General features: G+C 40.7%; 1 protein-coding gene across 2 annotated transcripts in view; it reads left to right on the forward strand.

Annotated features, from left to right (window-relative positions):
- The first annotated feature begins 3,426 nt into the window (after positions 1 to 3,426).
- Positions 3,427 to 20,233, forward strand: part of MGRN1 (mahogunin ring finger 1) — a 578,779-nt gene continuing 561,972 nt past the window's right edge. The window contains exon 1 of one of the 2 annotated variants that reach the window (XM_044089070.1): positions 3,427 to 3,720. In XM_044089070.1, coding sequence (XP_043945005.1) covers positions 3,633 to 3,720 — 88 coding nt within the window. In that variant the 5' untranslated portion in view covers positions 3,427 to 3,632. The remainder of the gene's footprint in view (positions 3,721 to 20,233) is intronic. The other variant, XM_044089069.1, reaches the window with a different exon arrangement.

Genomic DNA, 20,233 nt, shown 5'->3' on the forward strand with positions numbered 1-20,233 from the left:
AGAGGAGATGGAATTTATTCCCAGAAAGATGGTCCTTTCCTCCAGTAGACTCTAGCATTTTCACATAGAGCAGGCTAGATTACGTTGGCTGAAAGGCCCTGGGTACTTCAGCCATGGCAATCTGTGTTGAAGGGGTCAGAAATTATGCTCAAACAAAAGACAGTAGTGCATCTCTTTCCTAAAAGAAAAAAAAAATGTTCATTCCTGCCTTTGTACACTGGAAGTAACAGAATCTATTCCCATAAAAAAGGTCATTTTCCCCACTAGAATTTAGTCATGTTACACATAACAGGCTAGGGGGCTCAGTAAAAAGGGTCATTCCTGCCAGTGTAGACTAATGGGGTTAGAAACTACTCACAGAAAGACGGTCCTTTCCTCCACTAGGATTTAGTACTTTCTGATACAACAGATTATATTCTCTTGACTGAAAAGATCATGTCCTTCATCTCTGGCAATCTGTTCTGAAGGGGCTTGAAATTATTCTCAGCCAAACAAATGTAAGTCATGTATTTCCAAAATGAATGATAATTCCTTCCACTGAACACCAGACGAGATAGAATTTATTCCCAGAAAGATGGTCCTTTCCTCCAGTAAACTCTAGCATTTTCACATAGAGCAGGCTAGATTCTGTTGGCTGAAAGGCCCTGGGTCCTTCAGCTATGGCAATCTGTGTTGAATGTGCCACAAATTATGCTCAAACAAAAGAAAGTAGTGCAGTTCTTTCTGAAAAAATGGTCATCCCTGCCTTCGTACACCGGAAGTGACAATCTGTTCCCATAAAAAAGATCCTTTTCCCCACTAGACTTTAGCCATGTTACACATGACAGGCTAGTGGACTCAATAAGAAGTGTTATTCCTGCCAGTGTACACTAAAGGGGTTAGAAGCTACTCACAGAAAGATGGTCCTTTCCTCCACTAGGATTTAGCACTTTCTGATACAACAGGTTATATTCCCTTGGCTTAAAGAACCAGGTCCTTCATCCCTGGCAATCTGTTCTGAAGGCGACTGAAATTATTCTCACACAAACAAATGTAAATCATGTATTTCCAAACAGAATGGTAATTCCTGACCCTGAACACCAGAGAAGATAGAATTTATTCCCGAAAAGATGGTCCTTTCCTCCACTAGAATCTAGCATTTTCACATAGAGCAGGCTAGATTCCATTGGCTGAAAGGCCCTGGGTCCTTCAGCCATGGCAATCTGCGTTGAAGGGGCCAGAAATTATGCTCAAACAAAAGACAGTAGTGCATCTCTTTCCTAAAAAAAAATGGTCATTCCTGCCTTTGTACACTGGAAGTAACAGAATCTATTCCCATAAAAAGGTCCTTTTCCCCACTAGAATTTAGCCATGTTACACATAGGCTAGGGGACTCAATAAAAAGGTTCATTCCTGCCAGTGTACACTAAAGGGGTTAGAAACTACTCCCAGAAAGACGGTCCTTTCCTCCACTAGGATTTAGCACTTTCTGATACAACAGGTTATATTCCCTTGGCTGAAAGGATCAGGTCCTTCATCCCTGGCAATCAGTTCTGAAGGGGCTGAAATTATTTTCACCCAAAGAAATGTAAGCCATGTATTTCCAAACAGCATTTTCAAATAGAGCAGGCTAGATTCTGTTGGCTGAAAGGCTCTGGGTCCTTCAGCCATGGCAATCTGTGTTGAATGTGCCAGAAATTACACTCAAACAAAAGAAAGTAGTGCAGCTGTTTCCAAAAAAAAAAAAAAAGGTCATTCCTGCCTTTGTACGTCAAAGGTGACAGAATGTTTTGGAATTAAAAAAGGTCCTTTTGTCCAGTAGAAATTAGCCATGTTATTGATAGCAAGCTGGAGGACTCAGTAAAAAGGTCATTCCTGCCAGTGTACATGAAGAACAAGCTAGGTACCCTTCGCTGAAAGGACCAGGTCTATTCAGCCAAAGAAATCTGTACTGAAGGGACCTAAAGTGTACTACTCTTCCAAAAGCCTTCTTTGTATTCTATGAAAGAAACTCCTTTTTCTCACAATAGTTCACCTTCTTTTACAAACCAGGTTATTCCCCTGCTTTGTGTCAACTGCAGGATTTTTTTTACATAGATGTTAACTTTAGTCGCCATTTCAGGTGAGCATGAGTAATTTTGTAAACTGTAATCCAGAATTTTTTCCTGAATTTGTCTTTTATACAATATAATCTACTCTGCTTTAGATTAAAATCAGGATAGGAATTATTCCGATAAACTGTAAAATATTTATAAAGAAGTTAAAACATGTTTCAGTCCTTTTCCCCTACAATCTACTGTATTAAAAAAGCTAGATTCCATTCTCTGAAAGGACCCTGTCCATACCTCTCAACTGTACAGATTTTAACAGAATGTCCAGATTTTTGGCTCATAATTTTGGCCTGTTCCTCTTAAAATTTGTGGTTTTCTGGCAAATCACTGGGATGATCTGAGGATTGAAGTCACTAAATGTTAACATACATTTTTGTGCTACAGACTTCAAATACTTCAGAAAATGTATGTTAAAACAAACCCTGTTACTCTAGCAATGTTCTAAGTTTGTAAGCTCAGTATTTAAAATATGTCCCTATTTTTAGGCCTTTGTCCCCCCTTTTGTCGGGCTCTGTTCAGATTTCTTGTGCTAAGAGGTTGAGAGGTATGACCCTATCATATGTATTACATCAGACGCAAAGTGGGACATTTTTGGTACAAAGATCAGATTTTGCAAGCCAAAACATACCCACAGCCAGTACAAAGGACAGAACTTCACTTTTTTGCCTAAATAAAAGCTTATTCTTGTAGAACTTTATTTAGTTGCTTAGTCAGTTTCTTATAACATTTAGGTGTTTCAGATACAGAATAACTGTTTTATGCAACTATTACATAAAATATAGGAAATAATTTTGTCCTAAAATCTCGGGACATTTCCCATTTTTACAATTTTTTTAGCAGGACACAACTGCCCAAACAGGGACTGTCCCTCTTAAAGTGGGACAGGTGGTAACCTTACCAGACTACCTCATATTTATTAATAACTAGGTCCTTTCAGCCAAGGGAATCTAGCCTGCATTATGTGAGAAAGCTAAATTCTAGTACTGCAAAGAATGTCCTCTTTCCCACTAGAATTTAGTCTTCTCACATAGCACAGGATAGATTCCCTTGGCTGAAAGACCCCAAGTCCCTTCAACCAAGGGAATCTAGCCTGCTCACAACAACGAGGCTAGAATCTATTGCCGTAAAGACGGTCCTTTTCCCCACTAGAATCTAGCCATCTCACTATGAGCGGGCTAGATTCCCTTGGCTGAAAAGACTAGGTCCCTTCAGCCATAAGCAGGCATTTTGTAAAGTTAAACTACTGCTGGTGAATAAATAAGTGGATCCCGTTCAAAGTTCAAAATACCTAAACTACAAGTCCCATAATATTCGAGACTGAAGAGTGACGTCACTGGACTGACGCCAGAAGCTTGGCTTCCTAGCTGTTGTTTTTGTCCTGTGTGCTTGCTAGAGAGTACTGGTGACATTTGCTCTGTTCACACATAGTTGGATTTTAGGGTTGTTTGTGACTTGGGTGGTGGCTCCACTCCTGTCACACATATCTCGACCCCGTAGCCTTTAACAGCTGCAGCCCGGATTCGGGCTTTTGTCACCGTCGCCATGGGCTCCATCCTGAGTCGGGGTATCGCAGGTGTGGAGGACATCGATATTCAAGCCAATTCGGCCTACAGATATCCACCTAAATCTGGTAAAGACATTGGATTTATAAATAGGGTAACATCACTTTATTAGTGACTTATCGGGTAGTGTAGGGACAGTACTAGTAGTCTACCAGTGTGGAGTAAAAGGAGCAACCAAAGTCCTGGTGGTAATGGTAACCGTTAGAAAGATAAACTATTCAGCATTGACATGCACAACTCAAGTCTGCATTTTATTTAAGCGTTATTCTTGTGTTTCTTAGAATGTGACAGTGGTAATGTTTTCAACGTTGACCTTTTTTTTCTTGGTAAGTGACTTGCTCTGGTCACAGAATTTGCAGTTAATTAGAGTAGATCTTGCTGTGTGTAACGGATTTAATATTTTATTAATTATAACCTGCTGACCAGTCCTGCCACATTCTTCGTGTCAAATTGACAGCTGACCTGCACTGTCAGTTATTTTCTTTGTTTAGCTCGGATTCTGTGACATACCTGGATTTTAAGTATCCTCTTCCTTACTCCCGCCCCCAAATTATTGGAATTGGGGGTCCTAAACAGTGTGACACCTGAATGATACTATATGTTTTTGGCACTGTGGCTTAATGTACAGTGAGGTGCATGTCTCTGGATTACTGTATGAACGCAATGCAAAAAATTATACTAACTGAAAGTAAGAGTCTTCAGAGATTTGACCAGTGTTTGGAATTGTTTGCATATATGGCATAGTTTGTAAATGAAATGTTTGGAGTGTTTGAAGAAATCTGGTGTGTGATGCAGGCAGGCTCCACTCAAAACTGCATCTTGTCACACTAAAGCACAACCTCTGTCCATCTGTCACTGTATTTCTTCTACGTAATGGGTTTCATACTGTGCAAATAGAATATTTCTGTTAAATACTTGGGAACCCAGAGGATAGGAGCAGGGCTAGGACATATGGAAATTGGACTTTGGTGGTCCTTTACAATGATCTTGTGATAGTCAAGTAGTGGACAGAACCTCCACGTAGTGGACAGAACCAGCAGATATGTCCAAGTAGTGGACAGAATCAGCAGGCGGTTCATTACAGAGTGCAAACAACATGCAAGCAATTGACATCTGAATACCAGAAGAAGGATTACTTTTGTAATTAGTAAGTGTTGATGACCTTTTGTATGAGTCCTTCATCCAAGCTTGTTGCTGTAATCTCTCAGCAAACACAAAGAGTGGAGTTTGTCTGGCTGTATCATAAATTATATGTATTGTATTCATATGGGAGTACAAACGCAATGTGGCTTGCATACATCCTTAAAAGAGTAAAAAAATAAATAAAGGGAGTATTTTTCATAGATGAGTGGAACCCAGGAGCAGTGGAGTAGTCACCAAAGATGAATGGGGAAATATGGAGTAATGCAAAGTATCTCAGTAAAATAGTGGATGTCTGGTACTATTGTTCCATTTAGAAGAACAAGTAATCCGAGAGTACAAATTAAGAAAGCCTGAAGGATAGGTACAGCGAGTCTTGGTAGATGGAGATGTAGTCAGCCAGTTGTGTATTCTTGAAGAGAATGAGTACTGTGAATGAGTCAGCATTTAGTACTGTGAAGGAGTCAGCATTTTCTGGTCTGTCAGCCAGTTCTCTGCTTGATGCTTTTTGTTTTTTGCACAGTGCATTTTGTAGTGCGCGGCTATACCAGAATTAGCCTTAATTATTTTTTGGTAAATGGAGACAACTTAATTGTGTTTTTGTTAGCTGTTAGAAGAAGAATGGCATTCACTGTGCCTGTTTGGTTGGTTGGCAGCTTGCTGCTTACATTTCTCGCTAGTAACAGTGCAAGGCCAGGGCTGGTTTGACAGTCCCCTTCTGTATGTGCTGCATTCTGAAGTAGGTATAGGAAAACCATTTTGTTAAAATTTCTTTGATAAAGTTTAATGACCAAGTTGGGTGGGTAGGAAAAATGCTAAGTAAAATTTTTTGACGGTTTATGTTATTTAAACACTAGTTATGCATACTGCTAAGAAACTGTTATTACTGTAAGAGTCAAACATTTAACAAACTGGGCACATGCAACTTTTGGTGTCCTCCCAAGGATGACTGAAAGTTTGCTGTACAATCTGGAGGTGCAGTTTTTCAAGGAAATTATCACAGTTTTCTTTCTGCCACACAGTTACTGTGATTGTTTTAAGGGACAGCTTTAGCCTTCTACTTTGTGCATACTGAAAGGCATACATTTATTGATGATTGCAATTCTTTATTTTTTTACTTGCATTTTTTTTTTTTTTATATGACATTTTTTTTATTTTTTTTACTAAGCCCCTCCATCAGTAACAGGAGTGAGCAATATTTGGAAAAAAAGACTTTTAAATGGGGTTTCTAATCATCTCCCAGTGTTTCATTGATTACAATTGTAGCAGAGGAATTGGGTCTTCCCCTGACAAAAAAAACTCTTTTAAAGGGATTGTATCTTGATATAGGGATGTTACTGTAACCCTTTACTCATCCCTCATTAGGCAAGCCATCGAGTGCAATATACCTTTGGCATTTATCTGTCCGGACACCTGCAACAACAGGAACGTCTACACAGATACGTTAATAAAAGATACAAGGCCTAAACAACATGTCCTATGTGGATCACCTCAAAGCCCCTTCACTATACTTAGTATCCTACAGACTGCTAAGAGGTGACCTGTGACTGGCATACAAGGTATCCTCTGACTAAATACTGATGGATTTACTACACTTCAGCAAGTCAAGTGGCATCAGAAATACTTGGTCTATGGAATAAAGCTCATCTGTAACATCAATGGGATGGTGTTTGGAGGCACTGGTATATCTCACAGAGGATGCTGCTGCTCTCAAGCAGGCTCCCTGGCCACATAAAGTTTATCCCTGTCCACATTCAAGTGCAGCTTGGATCTATTGACGGGAAACAGAACATTTACCCCAGGATTGCCCTCTTACTACTAATGGACAGAGGTAGCTCCTGAATGCTTTATCCCATACTTGGATCACCTCAAATATCTGTTGTATGATCCAGGTTATTCTCGTTATGGGTAATAAATAATTATCAACCATGGAATGGATAATGACAGTCTCTAACCAAATGGAATAGTGCTTGAATTAATCTATGAGCCTATGAAAAGTATTTTCTTTGAATGTTGTTTCAGTAATGTTTTATCAGTTGAACCAGGAAGTAAGTCAGATTTCCCTGAAGTAACCTAGATTTAGTTCAGTGCAGCACACTGCCTTCATAGTCTCTCTGTTAATGTTTTGTCTTACTTTACCCACACTTTAGCTTAGTTTTCATATTATTTTTATTACTTGTTGATAACAGAAATGCAAATTCAGGTCTGTTATTAGTGGGAGATGCTTTCAGGTACACCATTCACTGTTTTTTAAAACTTGGCACATATATGTCTTCTTTCACAGCTGCTTAGATTGATTTGAAATGTATTTAGGTTTGATTAGAGATATCTCACTTGTTCATTTGATGTACTCTGTTATTTTTCTGTCCACATTTAGAGGTTAGTGGCACTGTTGACAAGTAGCATCAGGAGGGGAAGCTCAGATTTCCATAGGATGCTTGTATAAAGCTTAGTTACCTTGCTTTTAAAGCAATTTGCTAAGTGACAAGGATATAGTTTGCTTGGAGTTTTTTCCAATTTTTCTGAAGTTCTGTAATCTTTTGCCCAGGTTTATCTGCTCACCATTTGACCAATGTTTTTGAGTGAGGAAAACTGGTGGGTGAGACCTACTGTTATTTTTGGAGTCCTTTATATATGTCTGCATTTTTACTTGTTTTTCTGCCAGTCCACTTTCATTAGATAATTCCCTCATTTGTAAGCTGGGAGCTAGGTTCTTGCATTATGTGCTGGCAATGGAAAGGCAGCCTGGATCATGCATATGGATGTAAATTCCTGTGGTGGAGGCACAGAGGCACTTGACACACATTTGTATGCACTAGATTAATCATGTGTGTTAATAGTAAATGAGGCTGCCAGAATATATTGTATATGTTGCGGGACATGCTGGCACTGTTGTTTTCCTTTTTATGTTTGTGTGTTTATTACTAATAAAGTAGGGCTGAACTATGAAAAGCTTTTACTTTATGTAGTGATTGAATTTTAGGTTTCAGATTAACTGCTAAAGCTAGTAGTACATGAGGCTACCAGAGTGTGTTGTATACATTGTGAGAAATGCTGGCACTGTTTTCCTTATTATGTTTGTGTGTTTATTACTTATGGAGTAAGGGTGAACTATGAAAGTCGTTTACTTTACATAGCAGTTGAATATTAGGTTTTAGATTAACTGCAAAGGACACATACTGTAATAATTAATCACTGATTTGGTATTTTGTAGGGCTCTGAAGTTATATGCTTATTTTACTAACAAAACTACTAACGTGAGATTCAGAATTCTTAACATGCTGCAAATAAGACTTCCATTTTTGGAGCAGGTCATGTGCTATAGTCTGCATGTTTCATGAGGGGAAAAATTTTGAATGTATTGTGCAGTTTGAAAAACATTGTGTTAAGTTTTTTTTTTCTTTTCATGAGGCCAGCAAAACAAATTAACTATGTCTCTGAAGGGAGTGGTTTTGTCTGTGTAACATTTTGCATCCTTAAATGTCATATCACTAAGTAAAATTAAGAATGTAGTGTGCCTTGTGTTTGTGGAATTTTACCATTTTATTAATTCTTGAACAAATCTGCAAACACAAGACATCCTTTTGCATTTTTGGGGTAGTGTGGGGCGCGGGGGAAATAGTTTGCATGACAATTTTTCAAAGTAAGTGGTGCATTCTAGTTTTCATTCTTGTAAGATGAGCATAGGTAGCTCAGTTGATTGCAGGTTATTTACAATGTCTCTTAATAAGGTACAGTGTATCCATAGTGACTGATTAGAGTGTGTTAGGACACTGAGGTTTTCTGAACTGCCAGTTTATATATCGCAATGGAATAATTATGAATTCCACAGTTTTGCATGTTACATGGATACGTTCATATGTCCCCTGTAGCCAATGTTCAAGGCTTTTGAGGTATATGGACATCTTAATTGTGACAGCTTTACCTTTCAGAAACCTGTATGTCCAGTGGAATAATTATGTATCTCATTGTTCTGTCTTTTCCTTGGCTAAGTTCACGTTTACCATACCCTGTGTGGACTGCACAGAGGATATTGACAAAGATGGTCTCCTTAATATTGTAGCAATTTTCATCTTTCTGAAACCCACAGATCCAGCTTCTCTAAGGTACTGTAAGCATGAATATATATTGCCCAATAAAGTGCACCTTACTTGGAAATGATGGACAGTCCAAGAGTGTTCCAGATGCCACAGTTGGAGAATCCCTCAAAGGTCTTTTATTCCCTGTAACACTCACTCTGGAGGGCATTACTATGCTTAGAAAATTGGTTATTTGTTAAATTGTTTGTTTTTGTTAGTATACACACACTTTTTTATGCAGAATAGTTCTGTCTGTTAATGTTTTAAGGTGTAACTATTTTTGGAAGAATTATTTTACATCCAAATGTTTTTAAAGAAGTATCTTACATAACTTACAGTCTGGATGCAAGTTAATGTCTATGTGTGCACACACATGAACACAATGAGGCAGAGGCCATCTTTCACACACCTGAGATGCAACACATGTAGCTGCAGAGGTGCATACACACACACACACACACACACACACACACACACACACACTTTACTTTTGTTGACTATGCACTGCTCAGATGTATGTGATCAAATGAATGACTTAATATATTGGCCACTATTCAGCTTGTTGCTGCCATATATAGTCAAATACTTTACAGGATACACATGAATAAACATGCACACACAAGTTGCAACAAGTATTTACAGACACTTTATCAGCTACGTACACCTCAGATGTTTTGTTCTGGATACACAGAATGGTGTATGTGTTGTGCAACTTATTTGTATTTGTTTACCAGGGTAGTACACTGATCTCAGTGGACCATTTGCAGGCACAGCCAAGGTGAATAGGATCACATAAGAAATTAACAAATATATGCACAGATACAAAGATGTGACAAAAAATAAAAATAGATATTTATAGATGCAAAAATGTGCTACAACATTTAGTTCAAGAAGCAGTTTACAATGTCAAAACATGGATGGAAAATGGAATTATGAGTAGAGTTTTATGGATAAGATGTAGCATAATGACCAAAATGGCTTCTGCTGTAGTTATATAGGTATGAGGTAGGTACTAGGCTGTTGGCCCTAGGGCCTATATAAGCCTAGCCAAAAAAGGTACCATGGCTTTTGCCAGCCAAGAAAATTAGTTTCCTGTGCCCCTGTCAAGCAGAGCCACAGAGGTGATCCCCGGGGTGAATTTCCTATTTCCCATCCAGTCATCAAGATTTTTCTTGAAGAGTGCTAATGAGGAGCTCTGTTTGATATAGATAGGTAGTTTGTTCCAGAGTATGGGAAGTCTATGGGACAGGAATCTATCCCTACAGCATGTTCTGTTTATTGTGGTGACAAAGTTTAGGTTCCTAGAGTGTGTAGCTTGGCAGATTTTTAAGTGGAGCATGTCCAACAGTTCTGGGTTTGACATAGCTTTGTATGTTAGGCAGAGATTACCTCTGAGTAAGCAATATGCGACGGAGTAAAGCTGGAGTTTTTTTAGACGGTCTGCGTAGGGCATCTGTTTGAGGCCGGTAATCCTCTTTGTGAGGTATTTCTGCGGCCTTTCCAGTTGTTGTAGATGTCTTGTGAGGTACATACCAAAAGGGGCATTGTACTCTAATGGGTCTAATGAGTGAGGAGTAGAGGGGAACAATGACCTCTTTTTCCTGGAAGTGAAACCTTTTGTGATGAGGTGTGCCACGTAGAAGAATTTCCTGACTACTGTGGCGATGTGATTATCAAAGGAGAGACTACTGTCCACTTGTGTCCCAAGGTCTCTTATCACACTTTTGGTGTTAAGTAGAGTACCACCTATGTGGTAGCTCATGGGTACAGAGTTTTTACCAAAGGGGCTGACAATGCACTTTTTGGCACTGAGCTTGAGGCCATGGCTTTGACACCAGGCATCTGACTCCATGAGGCCCTTTTGTAGGATGTCCACATCGTTAGGAGTTTCGATTATGGCTCCTAGTTTGCAGTCATCTGTGAACGTCATTAGCCAAAGATCTGTGTTAGCCTGTACTTCAGAAAAGTAGATACCAAACAGGAGAGGACCCAGGACTGAACCCTGTGGTACTCCACTTGCCACTGGTTTGAAGTTGGATTTGGAGTCTGCTACTTTCACAAGTGTGGGTTCTGTCAGTGAGCCAGTTGGCAGCCCATCTTATGACATAGGGATTTATACATAGTTTAGTTAGTTTATCTATAATTCCAGAGTGGGGGATGGTGTCAAAAGCCCTGGCGAGATCTAAATAGGCTGTATGAACCACCTTACTCTCGTGTACAGCTTTGATGACTGCTTCAAAGAAGTCTATCAGGTTTAGGAGACATGATCTGCCTTTTACAAACCCAAACTGGGTGGGGTCCAGAATTTGGAGATTACCAATGTCTTTGTGTATAAGATCCATGATGATACGTTCCATGGCCTTGCAAACCAGGCTCATTAGGCTAATGGGGTGGTTGTTCCCTGAGTCCGTGGTGGCTCCCCCTTTGTGGAGTGGGATAACCATCGCTGTGCACCATTCAGTGAGCACAAAACCTGAAGTGAGGCAATGATTGAACATGGTGCTTAGGTGGGGTGCCAGTTCATTTTGCTGTTTGTGTAGAACACAGCCTGGGATGGTGTCAAGTCCCATGGATGCTGTGTTCTTGGCTTTGGAGAGTGTGTTTTTTACCTGTGCAGCCATAATTACAGGAACTTTGCATTCTTCTGGTATAGAGATTGGCTCTTTAGGGGGTGAGGGGGGGTGAAGTCTGCCAGGATGTTGGCAATATCAATTGGTTCTGTATATTTAATGCCATTGTGCGGTACCTCAGAGCAGATCTGAGTGCTGCCATTGAGATAGCTATAGAATGCTTTGTGGTTGTTTAAATAATTTACCTGTCTTGGGACTCAAACCATGAATGCCTGCATGTAAAGATGCAACTCTAACCACTACACTATTTTGACTATATTGTATATATTATAAATTCAATAAAGAATTTTCTTAAAAGGTGTCTGACCCTGGAATCTGTTAATGTAAAAGCAAAGCAAAAGCAGTTCACAAGTGGAGTGGGACTAAAGTGATGGTAGAGGCATTCAGACTTACCAGAGAGTCAATTTTGCTTGTGGATGGGGATGCTGAATTACCTTAGAATCAACTAGCCTTAATGAAAGCTCTCTCACTGTTGGAAGTTTGGTAATTTGTTGAACTGTACTGATCTGACATCCTATGAATTCTATGAGTTCAGTAAGTGGTTTTTTGCTGTTCACATCATTAATAGTTATTCCTAACGCCTGGTGCTGTAGCAGTTTATCCGTGGAAACTGAAGTTAGAAGCCATTTCTAATGATATCAGAAGACGTGGATCCTTCACTGTCTTAGAAGAGCTGATACCACTCTCATAATCATGGCAAACACCCAAGGTTAGTGCTCCGAACTGGTAATGATTGGCCCCCATACAGAAATAGGGAAATCTCCTGGATTACCTTTGAATCTTTACATTGTAGCAGGAATCTTGGAGATCTACAGAGCACATATGATCATCCTTCTTCAATATAGGTATTACAGACTTAATTGTGACAATCTGGAACTTCACCTGTTTGACAAACTGAGCTGGCTGAGGTCCAGTATTGGGTTGGGGTATTTTGTCTTCTTTGGAACTAAAAAGATCCTGAACAGACTCCAAATTCTAACTGGTCTTGGAGGACCTGTGGGATGATTTTTTTTTCTAGTAACTTTGAAATTTCTGTTGCTGCAGATTCCACCTGATCTGAAAGAAGGTGCCGAGGTCAACTCGGATAACTCAATGCTGAATCGGTTTAAAACAGACACTGGATCCAATGTTGCCTGGGCCATAAGGGAGTCACCACAATTATTTCCTGACAGTCCTTCAGAATCTTCATATTTACCATGTGTGACACCCGTGCACTGGCCCAGCAATCAAAGAGCCTCAATCTTCACCACTAACACCAGTGAGGGGCATCTATATAGGGAAATTATAATAAGTACACACACAGTAGAGTACACTTTCCCTTAAGAGCACACAGAGATCACAGTCAGTCTGGGGCTGGTTTCTCCCTTTCTCCCCAGGTCCCCAATATTCCCCACTTGCTCAGCTATAGGGTCCAGATCTCATCCTAGTGGGCACGCTAAAACCTCCATCACCCTCTCCATCCAACCAGTGCTTTGTGTCCCTGCCCAAGTAGCTGACACACACACACACACTTTGAGATAAGAGTTATAAACAACCACACAGGCACTCCTAGGGAAGGCTGGCACATGTTCTCCAGCTGTGCCCCTTTTACCCAGACTATATGGTAGTAATCACTCCCACCACCCACTAATATTTATCAGTTACCAAAAGGCCATTATGAAAGGGTGTCCAATTATACTATGCAGTATTATTATCCAAATGGTTAAGTGCAACTGAACAGTGAAAGCTTATTTGGAGTGACTTGGACGGTATCACTATATACATGCAATGTACTCTAGAGCTCAAATTATCTCTATGCAAAAGAGGCACCGTTGAAAGGTTTAAAAATATTTAATAATAAATAACACAAGACAATACTTCTTACTACACAGTGCTAATCAAAGAGTTCAGAGATCACAGAGAAATACTTAAAATAATACAGTAGAAGATTTCTGACATCTTTACAGAAAAAAACTAATCTAAACTTCCTAGTTCCTAGCTATATCTAAGAGAAAAAAAAGTTCTGAAATAAACTTACATATAGAATACATGCAGAGTGGTGAGTTGGATGTTCTCAAGACAAAATGCGCACTACTCTCATTCTTTCTGTCCTTAAATTGATAACACAGTACCACTGATTCATTTCAGATTACATCATTTCTTTCTGGTTCCCAGGCTAACAGAACTCTGAGATTAATAGCCATTTTGATCTTGCAGCTGGTCATGAACTCAGAGCAATAAAATAAATTAAACATGTAAATTCTAGCCATTAACTCTGGCCTCAGAACAATAGGAAGAATGCCTCCCTCTAGACATCTCGGCTCCAAGGTTTAGATCAAAGAATTTCACAATGCTTGACTTACCAGCTTTGTTACAGCAGAGTGCACTGTTGTTACATTTTTGCAGTTCTACATCTAACAGCATTTTCTTCCATTTAAGAGAACAAGCCTGTGGCTTACATTAATATTTACAAATAACAGAATTATCTACAAAATTCTATCTGGCTAGGCTGGCAGCCTTCACCTATCTTCACACCATTGATATAAGTATGAAGGAAAATTCATGTTTATGGGAGTGAGAAAAAAATCTTGCTTTCCAGGCTTGTACACAAGGAATCCTGGTGCAGAAACTGTTTTGTTTTGAAAGGAGGCAAAAAAATCTAAATGAGGTGTTCCCACAAGTGGATCAGTTCTTGGAAATCCCCTCATTCAACTACCATTTGTGAGAGTCTGTCCTGGTCCTGCTCAGCTTGTCAACCACTGTTTTACTCTGACAGAAGGTAGGATGCTTGGAGTGTTAAAGAGTGCTTAAGAGCTACCTTCCAAGCCATCATAGCCAGTTTAAATAGACCGTATGTCCTTGTACTTCCTTTCTTGTTGATGTACCACATCAGTGTGTTATTGTTGGTAATCATTTAGGGAGGTCCTGGGGATCACCGATAGAGCTTTTTAAGGCATGGATCACATATATCATCACTTTCACATTTATGAGCTTTAGTCTGTCTGAGGAATCCCCACTTAAACTGCACTCCAAGCACAATAGAAGTGTCAGCAGTTACAGGCTGACTTGGTGGTGGTGGAGAAAAGGGGAGACCCTGCATTTCCTTAGTCTCTGCCAGTGCATTTTTTTAAAAACAAAGCCCAAGATCAGAATCAAATTAGAGGAATTAAATGCCTGGTCCATTTTTTTCGTTTTGTAAGAAAAAATACTTCATGTGTAACCTGGTGAGAAGAATCAGACATCATGAACTTGGGGATCCTGAGATACTTTCTGGCTGAAGTTTAGGACAAAGTGAAGTAGTTCAGGAAAGTTTCTAAATTAAAATCTACATTCTCCTGCTTCAAAAAACCTTTTGCTGCAAAGTGTCTATAAAGCATTCTACAAAGATAATCCTGTGAAACAGGGTCAAGGAGAATTTCTGAATATTTATCTGGAATCCCAGACTGGTCAGAAAAGATGAAAACAAAAGTTACGTACTTAATAACTATGACAGATCCGTGTTATCCTAGTTTTTTCTGGTTTAATGTATGGGTTATCGGATCCAGTCAGATCTGACCTCAGCACCTTATACCAGTGTATTGGAGCCAAAAGCTCTGACTCCCCCTCTGCCCACAATTCTCTCCTCCTAGTAAATTTACCTCAGATCAATTCTGGTGACCGATTTCAAAGGATCTCTAATAACTGCAAGATGGAATAAAAACAAAGGGATTTGGCAACATTATTCACTATGGAATGAAAGTGGAACCAGAGCCAGGGTCTGTAAAATGAGATGTATGATAGTTGCAGGAAAAGATAATGTGGGGAGAAGACAGAGAAAAAGTAAGAGGCATGCAGAGGTAAGAGAAGTAGAAAGGAGAAGTGTGAGAGAGATGAGAAGAGGGAAGTAGGCGGAATGAGAGGCAGTAGGTAAAAGGAGGACAAGATGAGATAAAGAAGGATGAAGTAGGGATGGAGGGGTGTGAGAGAGCTGCTGTAGGGTTCATGTAACTTATAAACAAGGGTAGGGTATGGAGGCCATTGTTCTGCTGTATTAGGCCCACATCAGACCAGTCATGGAGCACATTTTCCAGCACAAGAATTACCTGTTCTAAAGACTTAAATCCTGTGTGTGATATAAATAGGACCTGCTGAAGCAACATATATTTATCCCAGAGACTACGTCTTCCCTGTCCATGTGAAGCAGAGTTCCTCCCTAATCCAAGTGTAACCTGAACAACTGGATGTGAACCAAAACTTCACCTATGTCACTATTGGACACAGGGAGCCTGTAAATGGTTCATCTGTCAGACCACTGTTTGTAAATGTTTCATCTCCCAAGCCTCTGCTTTCAGTAACAAGGGTACTGCAACTTGTCAGAAATTTGGGATGCATGGCTAGGCTTAAAAAGCCCCCAGTGGTGTTAGTCTAGTACACACCTACACCTATGAACCTATCTATGAAATGAGTGAGGAAATACATATAGTATAAAAATTAATACATTTTAGGTTATTGTTGTTGTGCAGATGTACAAAGCATTACTCTTCCCATTATGTGTACGAGCACACACATGCACCACAGACACTTGCATAGAGACACAAAGATAACACTTAGACACACACATATGGATGTGTTCACTTTATTGACAATGCACAACTCTGATGTCTGATTGTGGATCAGTTGGTTATGTACTGATACATAAATATTAACCACAGTTATGTATTTGAGCTCTCTGCTGTCAAGACTGTCCATATCATTACAGCATACAAACATACATGCACATATGGGTTCTGATGGAGACATGAAAAGTCAGCAAGCAGAAGGAGAGTAGTCGTGCTAAAATTGAATTCCTCCTCTAGTCTTGGTGAGTACCTTCAAGAGGTGGACCCTGTTTTTTCACAAAATCTCACCAAGGCGACACTGATATATAGATTGTATTTATATATCATATACATATCATATATTATATATCAGGTTACATATATCATGGACAGAAGTAAATCAAAAATAAAAAAGATAGCTGGGTGCACAACACCCAAGTTAAAAAGTGCCCAATCCTGGTAGGCTCACTGGTGCCAGGACTGGAAAAAAATGTCTGTAGAATCCTCGAAATATGGAAACATTCCTACAATGGGGCCAGGCCAGGCTCAGGGGGAGGGTGGTCCCCCTGTTGTAGAAGGAAGCAGCAGTCTACAAAAATGACAAAGAATTGATTGGCCAAAGAAGAGCCATAAAGACAATGGAGTGGGCTATTGAGGATGTTGTTGTATCTTTCGGCTTTTCCCGGTTAGGGGTCGCCACAGTGGAACTCCGGTCCGCTAATGATTGGCAGTAGATTTTTACGTACCAACTTGCCAGGCCTGATGCACAACCTTCAATGAAGGTACGCCCATTCACGCATGTCTCCACACAGAAGACGCTTTAGCTGAGAATCGAACAGGACAATGTCTACTGTGAGGCGACAACGTTACTGCAGCACCACCACCGCAGCTATTACAATTATGTTAAAAGCCCAGAATTTCCAGACACAAGATATACAAAATGAGAGAAATTAGAGGAAAAGAAAAATACTTCAGCAAGAAAAACTGTGACAAGCTTCAAATTTGTGTTCATTAATACAACAGACTTTTGAAAAACGGTATATAGATCAAGAAACTGATCTATTTGGAAAAAGAATCCCCTGAGGAAGTGAAAAAATATAAAGAACAAAACGTAGAGATATTTGAAAAATATAAAAAAGAAATATGGACATGGAAAAGAGAGAGCGAGAGAGATTTGATATGGTATAATATTTATGCAAAGGAGAAAGCAAAGTTAACTGATATAGAGAAAGCAGTCTCAAATATATTCAAAGAGAAATACAGGCAAAGGCATCCAGATATGGAAAATTTCACAAGAAAAAGACTAAGGAATTCCCAATACTATTCTAGCATGTCCAAAGGTCAGTTGTCAATCTCCTCTCCGGTCCAGCTGGTGAATCTGGGAATCTTGAGGCATTGTTACAACTGCCTCATGTACACAGACAACCCTCTCCTCCTCCCAACAAATTCCAACACATGCGAGAGATGCAACCATATAGCCAAACTGGAGGCTAAGCTCTCTCAACTCAGTACTGGCGTAACCAGTCAGGAGGAGAAGGAAACCACACTCACTACAATTCCAGTCTCACATAGAGCTACCACGACAGCAAACCAAACACATAAACACACAAAAACATATTCGGAGGCTCTAAATAAAAATCTGCCTAAGCAGCAGAGACCTCCAAAGCAGACACCCAAGCAACCGCTACCCCAAAACAAAACACGGGCAACACATAGCTCACAAAGCCAGTGTGCCGAACAGTCACAGCCCGTAAGGCTAAACAACACACCTGATACACTTGTAATAGGTGACTCTATTGTCAGGCACACTGACGTCCCGCTCACCAGGCTGAACAAGGAGAGGGTCATGGTGAGCTGCCTGTCAGGCGTTAGGATCCGCCACATAACACACGCACTCAAGTCACTCCAAGGCAAGTACAAATATGACTCAGTCATTGTCCATGCTGGTGTGAATGACCTGAGACGTACCTCCCTGGACTACATGAAAAGAGACATAGAGGAGCTCTCTGAGCATGTAGCCCAGGCCGGTGTGACCCTGACCTTGAGTAACATTTTACCGTCACCAAGAATGATGCCACAATATGAAGACAAGATGATCAATTTCAACAATTGGCTTAAGTATTGGTGTCATTCAAAGGGGATCCAATGCCTATCAGCCTGGGATGACATGCTCGACAAGCCACGATGCTTCACTAGGGACGGCTTGCACTTGTCACCCCTGGGCTTTCGGATATTGGCAAAGGCTCTTGCTACCCCCATAGTGCCTTTTTTAGGCAAGGTTCAAAAGACAAACCCACCTCCATGGGTATCACAAGGAATAAGAAACTAAGAGTAATGCTACTCAACGCCAGAAGTCTAAACCTCAAGATGCACGCACTCAAAACTCTCCTTAGCCTGGAGAACATCGATATCTGTGCAGTAACAGAAACCTGGTTCAAGGCTCCAGAGAGCACCCCAGCACTACCAGGTTATACCTCATACCATGCTTTTCGGCCCCAAAACTTGGACCAAACCACAAAAGGAGGGAGAGTATCAATATTCGTCAAAGATACCCACACCTCCAGGTTGGTGGCACAGCACAAAGCATCAGAGACTATCCATGTGCAACTAATAGTGGGTAAAACTGCCTTCCAGTTTATAGCCTGCTACAGACCACCCTCCCAAACCCAGGAACCCCACTCAGCCTTCCTGAGAACACTGGAAAATATGAAGGTCTCTCCAAACACCATGATATTGGGTGACTTCAACTACCCAAACATAGACTGGGAGCATTACTCTAGCTCCAACACCCTAGCCCAAAGGTTCCTAGAATTTATAAACTCAAATGCTATGGAACAACTTGTTACCACTCCCATAAGAGGGGGAAACATACTGGACCTGATCATCACAAACATGGGGACTCTGCTCCAGACCAGAAGTGTATCCCTCACTGGTAAGATCAGACCATAAACTAATCTCACTGGATATTCACATCCCGACCCCACCCCCTGCCCAGAAAAACACAATGAAGAACTTCTCTAAAGAAAATTTCACACTCCTCAAAACCGAGGTGGAATCCTTCAAAGTCCCCGGGCCTGTGGAAAATACGGCCCAGACCGCAGAATCCTTTATAAACGCATTCTATAAACACCTTCAGGAATGCATGGATCATGCAATCCCAAAAAAACCAAGACCCAATCCTCCAAAGGCAGACGTCCTGTCTGGTGGACCCCAGCCATAAACAAACTGTACAATAGAAGGAGGAAGCTACTACATGATAGAGCAAAATCCCAAAAAGGGAAGGCATCTCTGATCAGTATTAGCAAAAAACTACGGGCACTCATAAAATCATCTAAGGCCAGCTTCGAGAGAAAAATTGCACAGGACACTAAGGATAATCACAAGGCTTTCTTTAGTTATGTTAGGAACCTGGGTGGGAATTCCCAGATATGTTCAGAATTAGTCCAAAATGACAAAAAATACACCGAACCCACAGACATTGCCAACATCCTAGCTGACAGGTTCAGCGCAAATTCCCCCCCTCCCCACCAAAAGGGCGAATATCTATCCCAGCAGAGTGCTGCCCCCCTGACATCTCAGATGCTCAGGTAAGAACCGCCCTCTCCAAAGCACAAAACGCAGCATCAATGGGACCAGACGGTGTCTCCTGGACTTCGTCCTACATGAACTTCAAGAAGAGCTAAACCCAAACATAAAACTACTGTTCAGTCTCCGCCTTACTACAGGATATGTACCCAAAGAGTGGCGTACAGCAACAGTGGTCCCTCTCCACAAAGGTGGTGCCTCAACGGATCCTGGAAACTATCACCCCATAAGCCTGACTAGCTTCGTCTGCAAAGCTGTGGAAAGGATCATCATGGACCTCATAAATAAAGATATTGGGGACCTACAGACACTGGATCCTACCCAGTTCGGCTTTGTTAAGGGAAGATCCTGCCTCTTAAACCTGGTCGATTTTTTTGAAACGGTCACCAAGGCCAATGACAAGGGGAAGGTGGTCCACACAGCCTACCTGGACCTCGCAAAAGCCTTCGATACAATACCCCACTCGGGCATTATAAACCCCTATGTCACTAGATGGGTTGCAAACTGGCTCAAGGACAGAACCCACATGGTTAGAATTGCTGGAGCCATGTCAAACTCCAAACCAGTTACAAGTGGCGTCCCACAAGGCTC

Source organism: Protopterus annectens, chromosome 12.part0 (assembly GCF_019279795.1).
Source record: "Protopterus annectens isolate FY-2018-M chromosome 12.part0, PAN1.0, whole genome shotgun sequence".
In the NCBI taxonomy this organism is placed as follows: Eukaryota; Metazoa; Chordata; order Ceratodontiformes; family Protopteridae; genus Protopterus; species Protopterus annectens.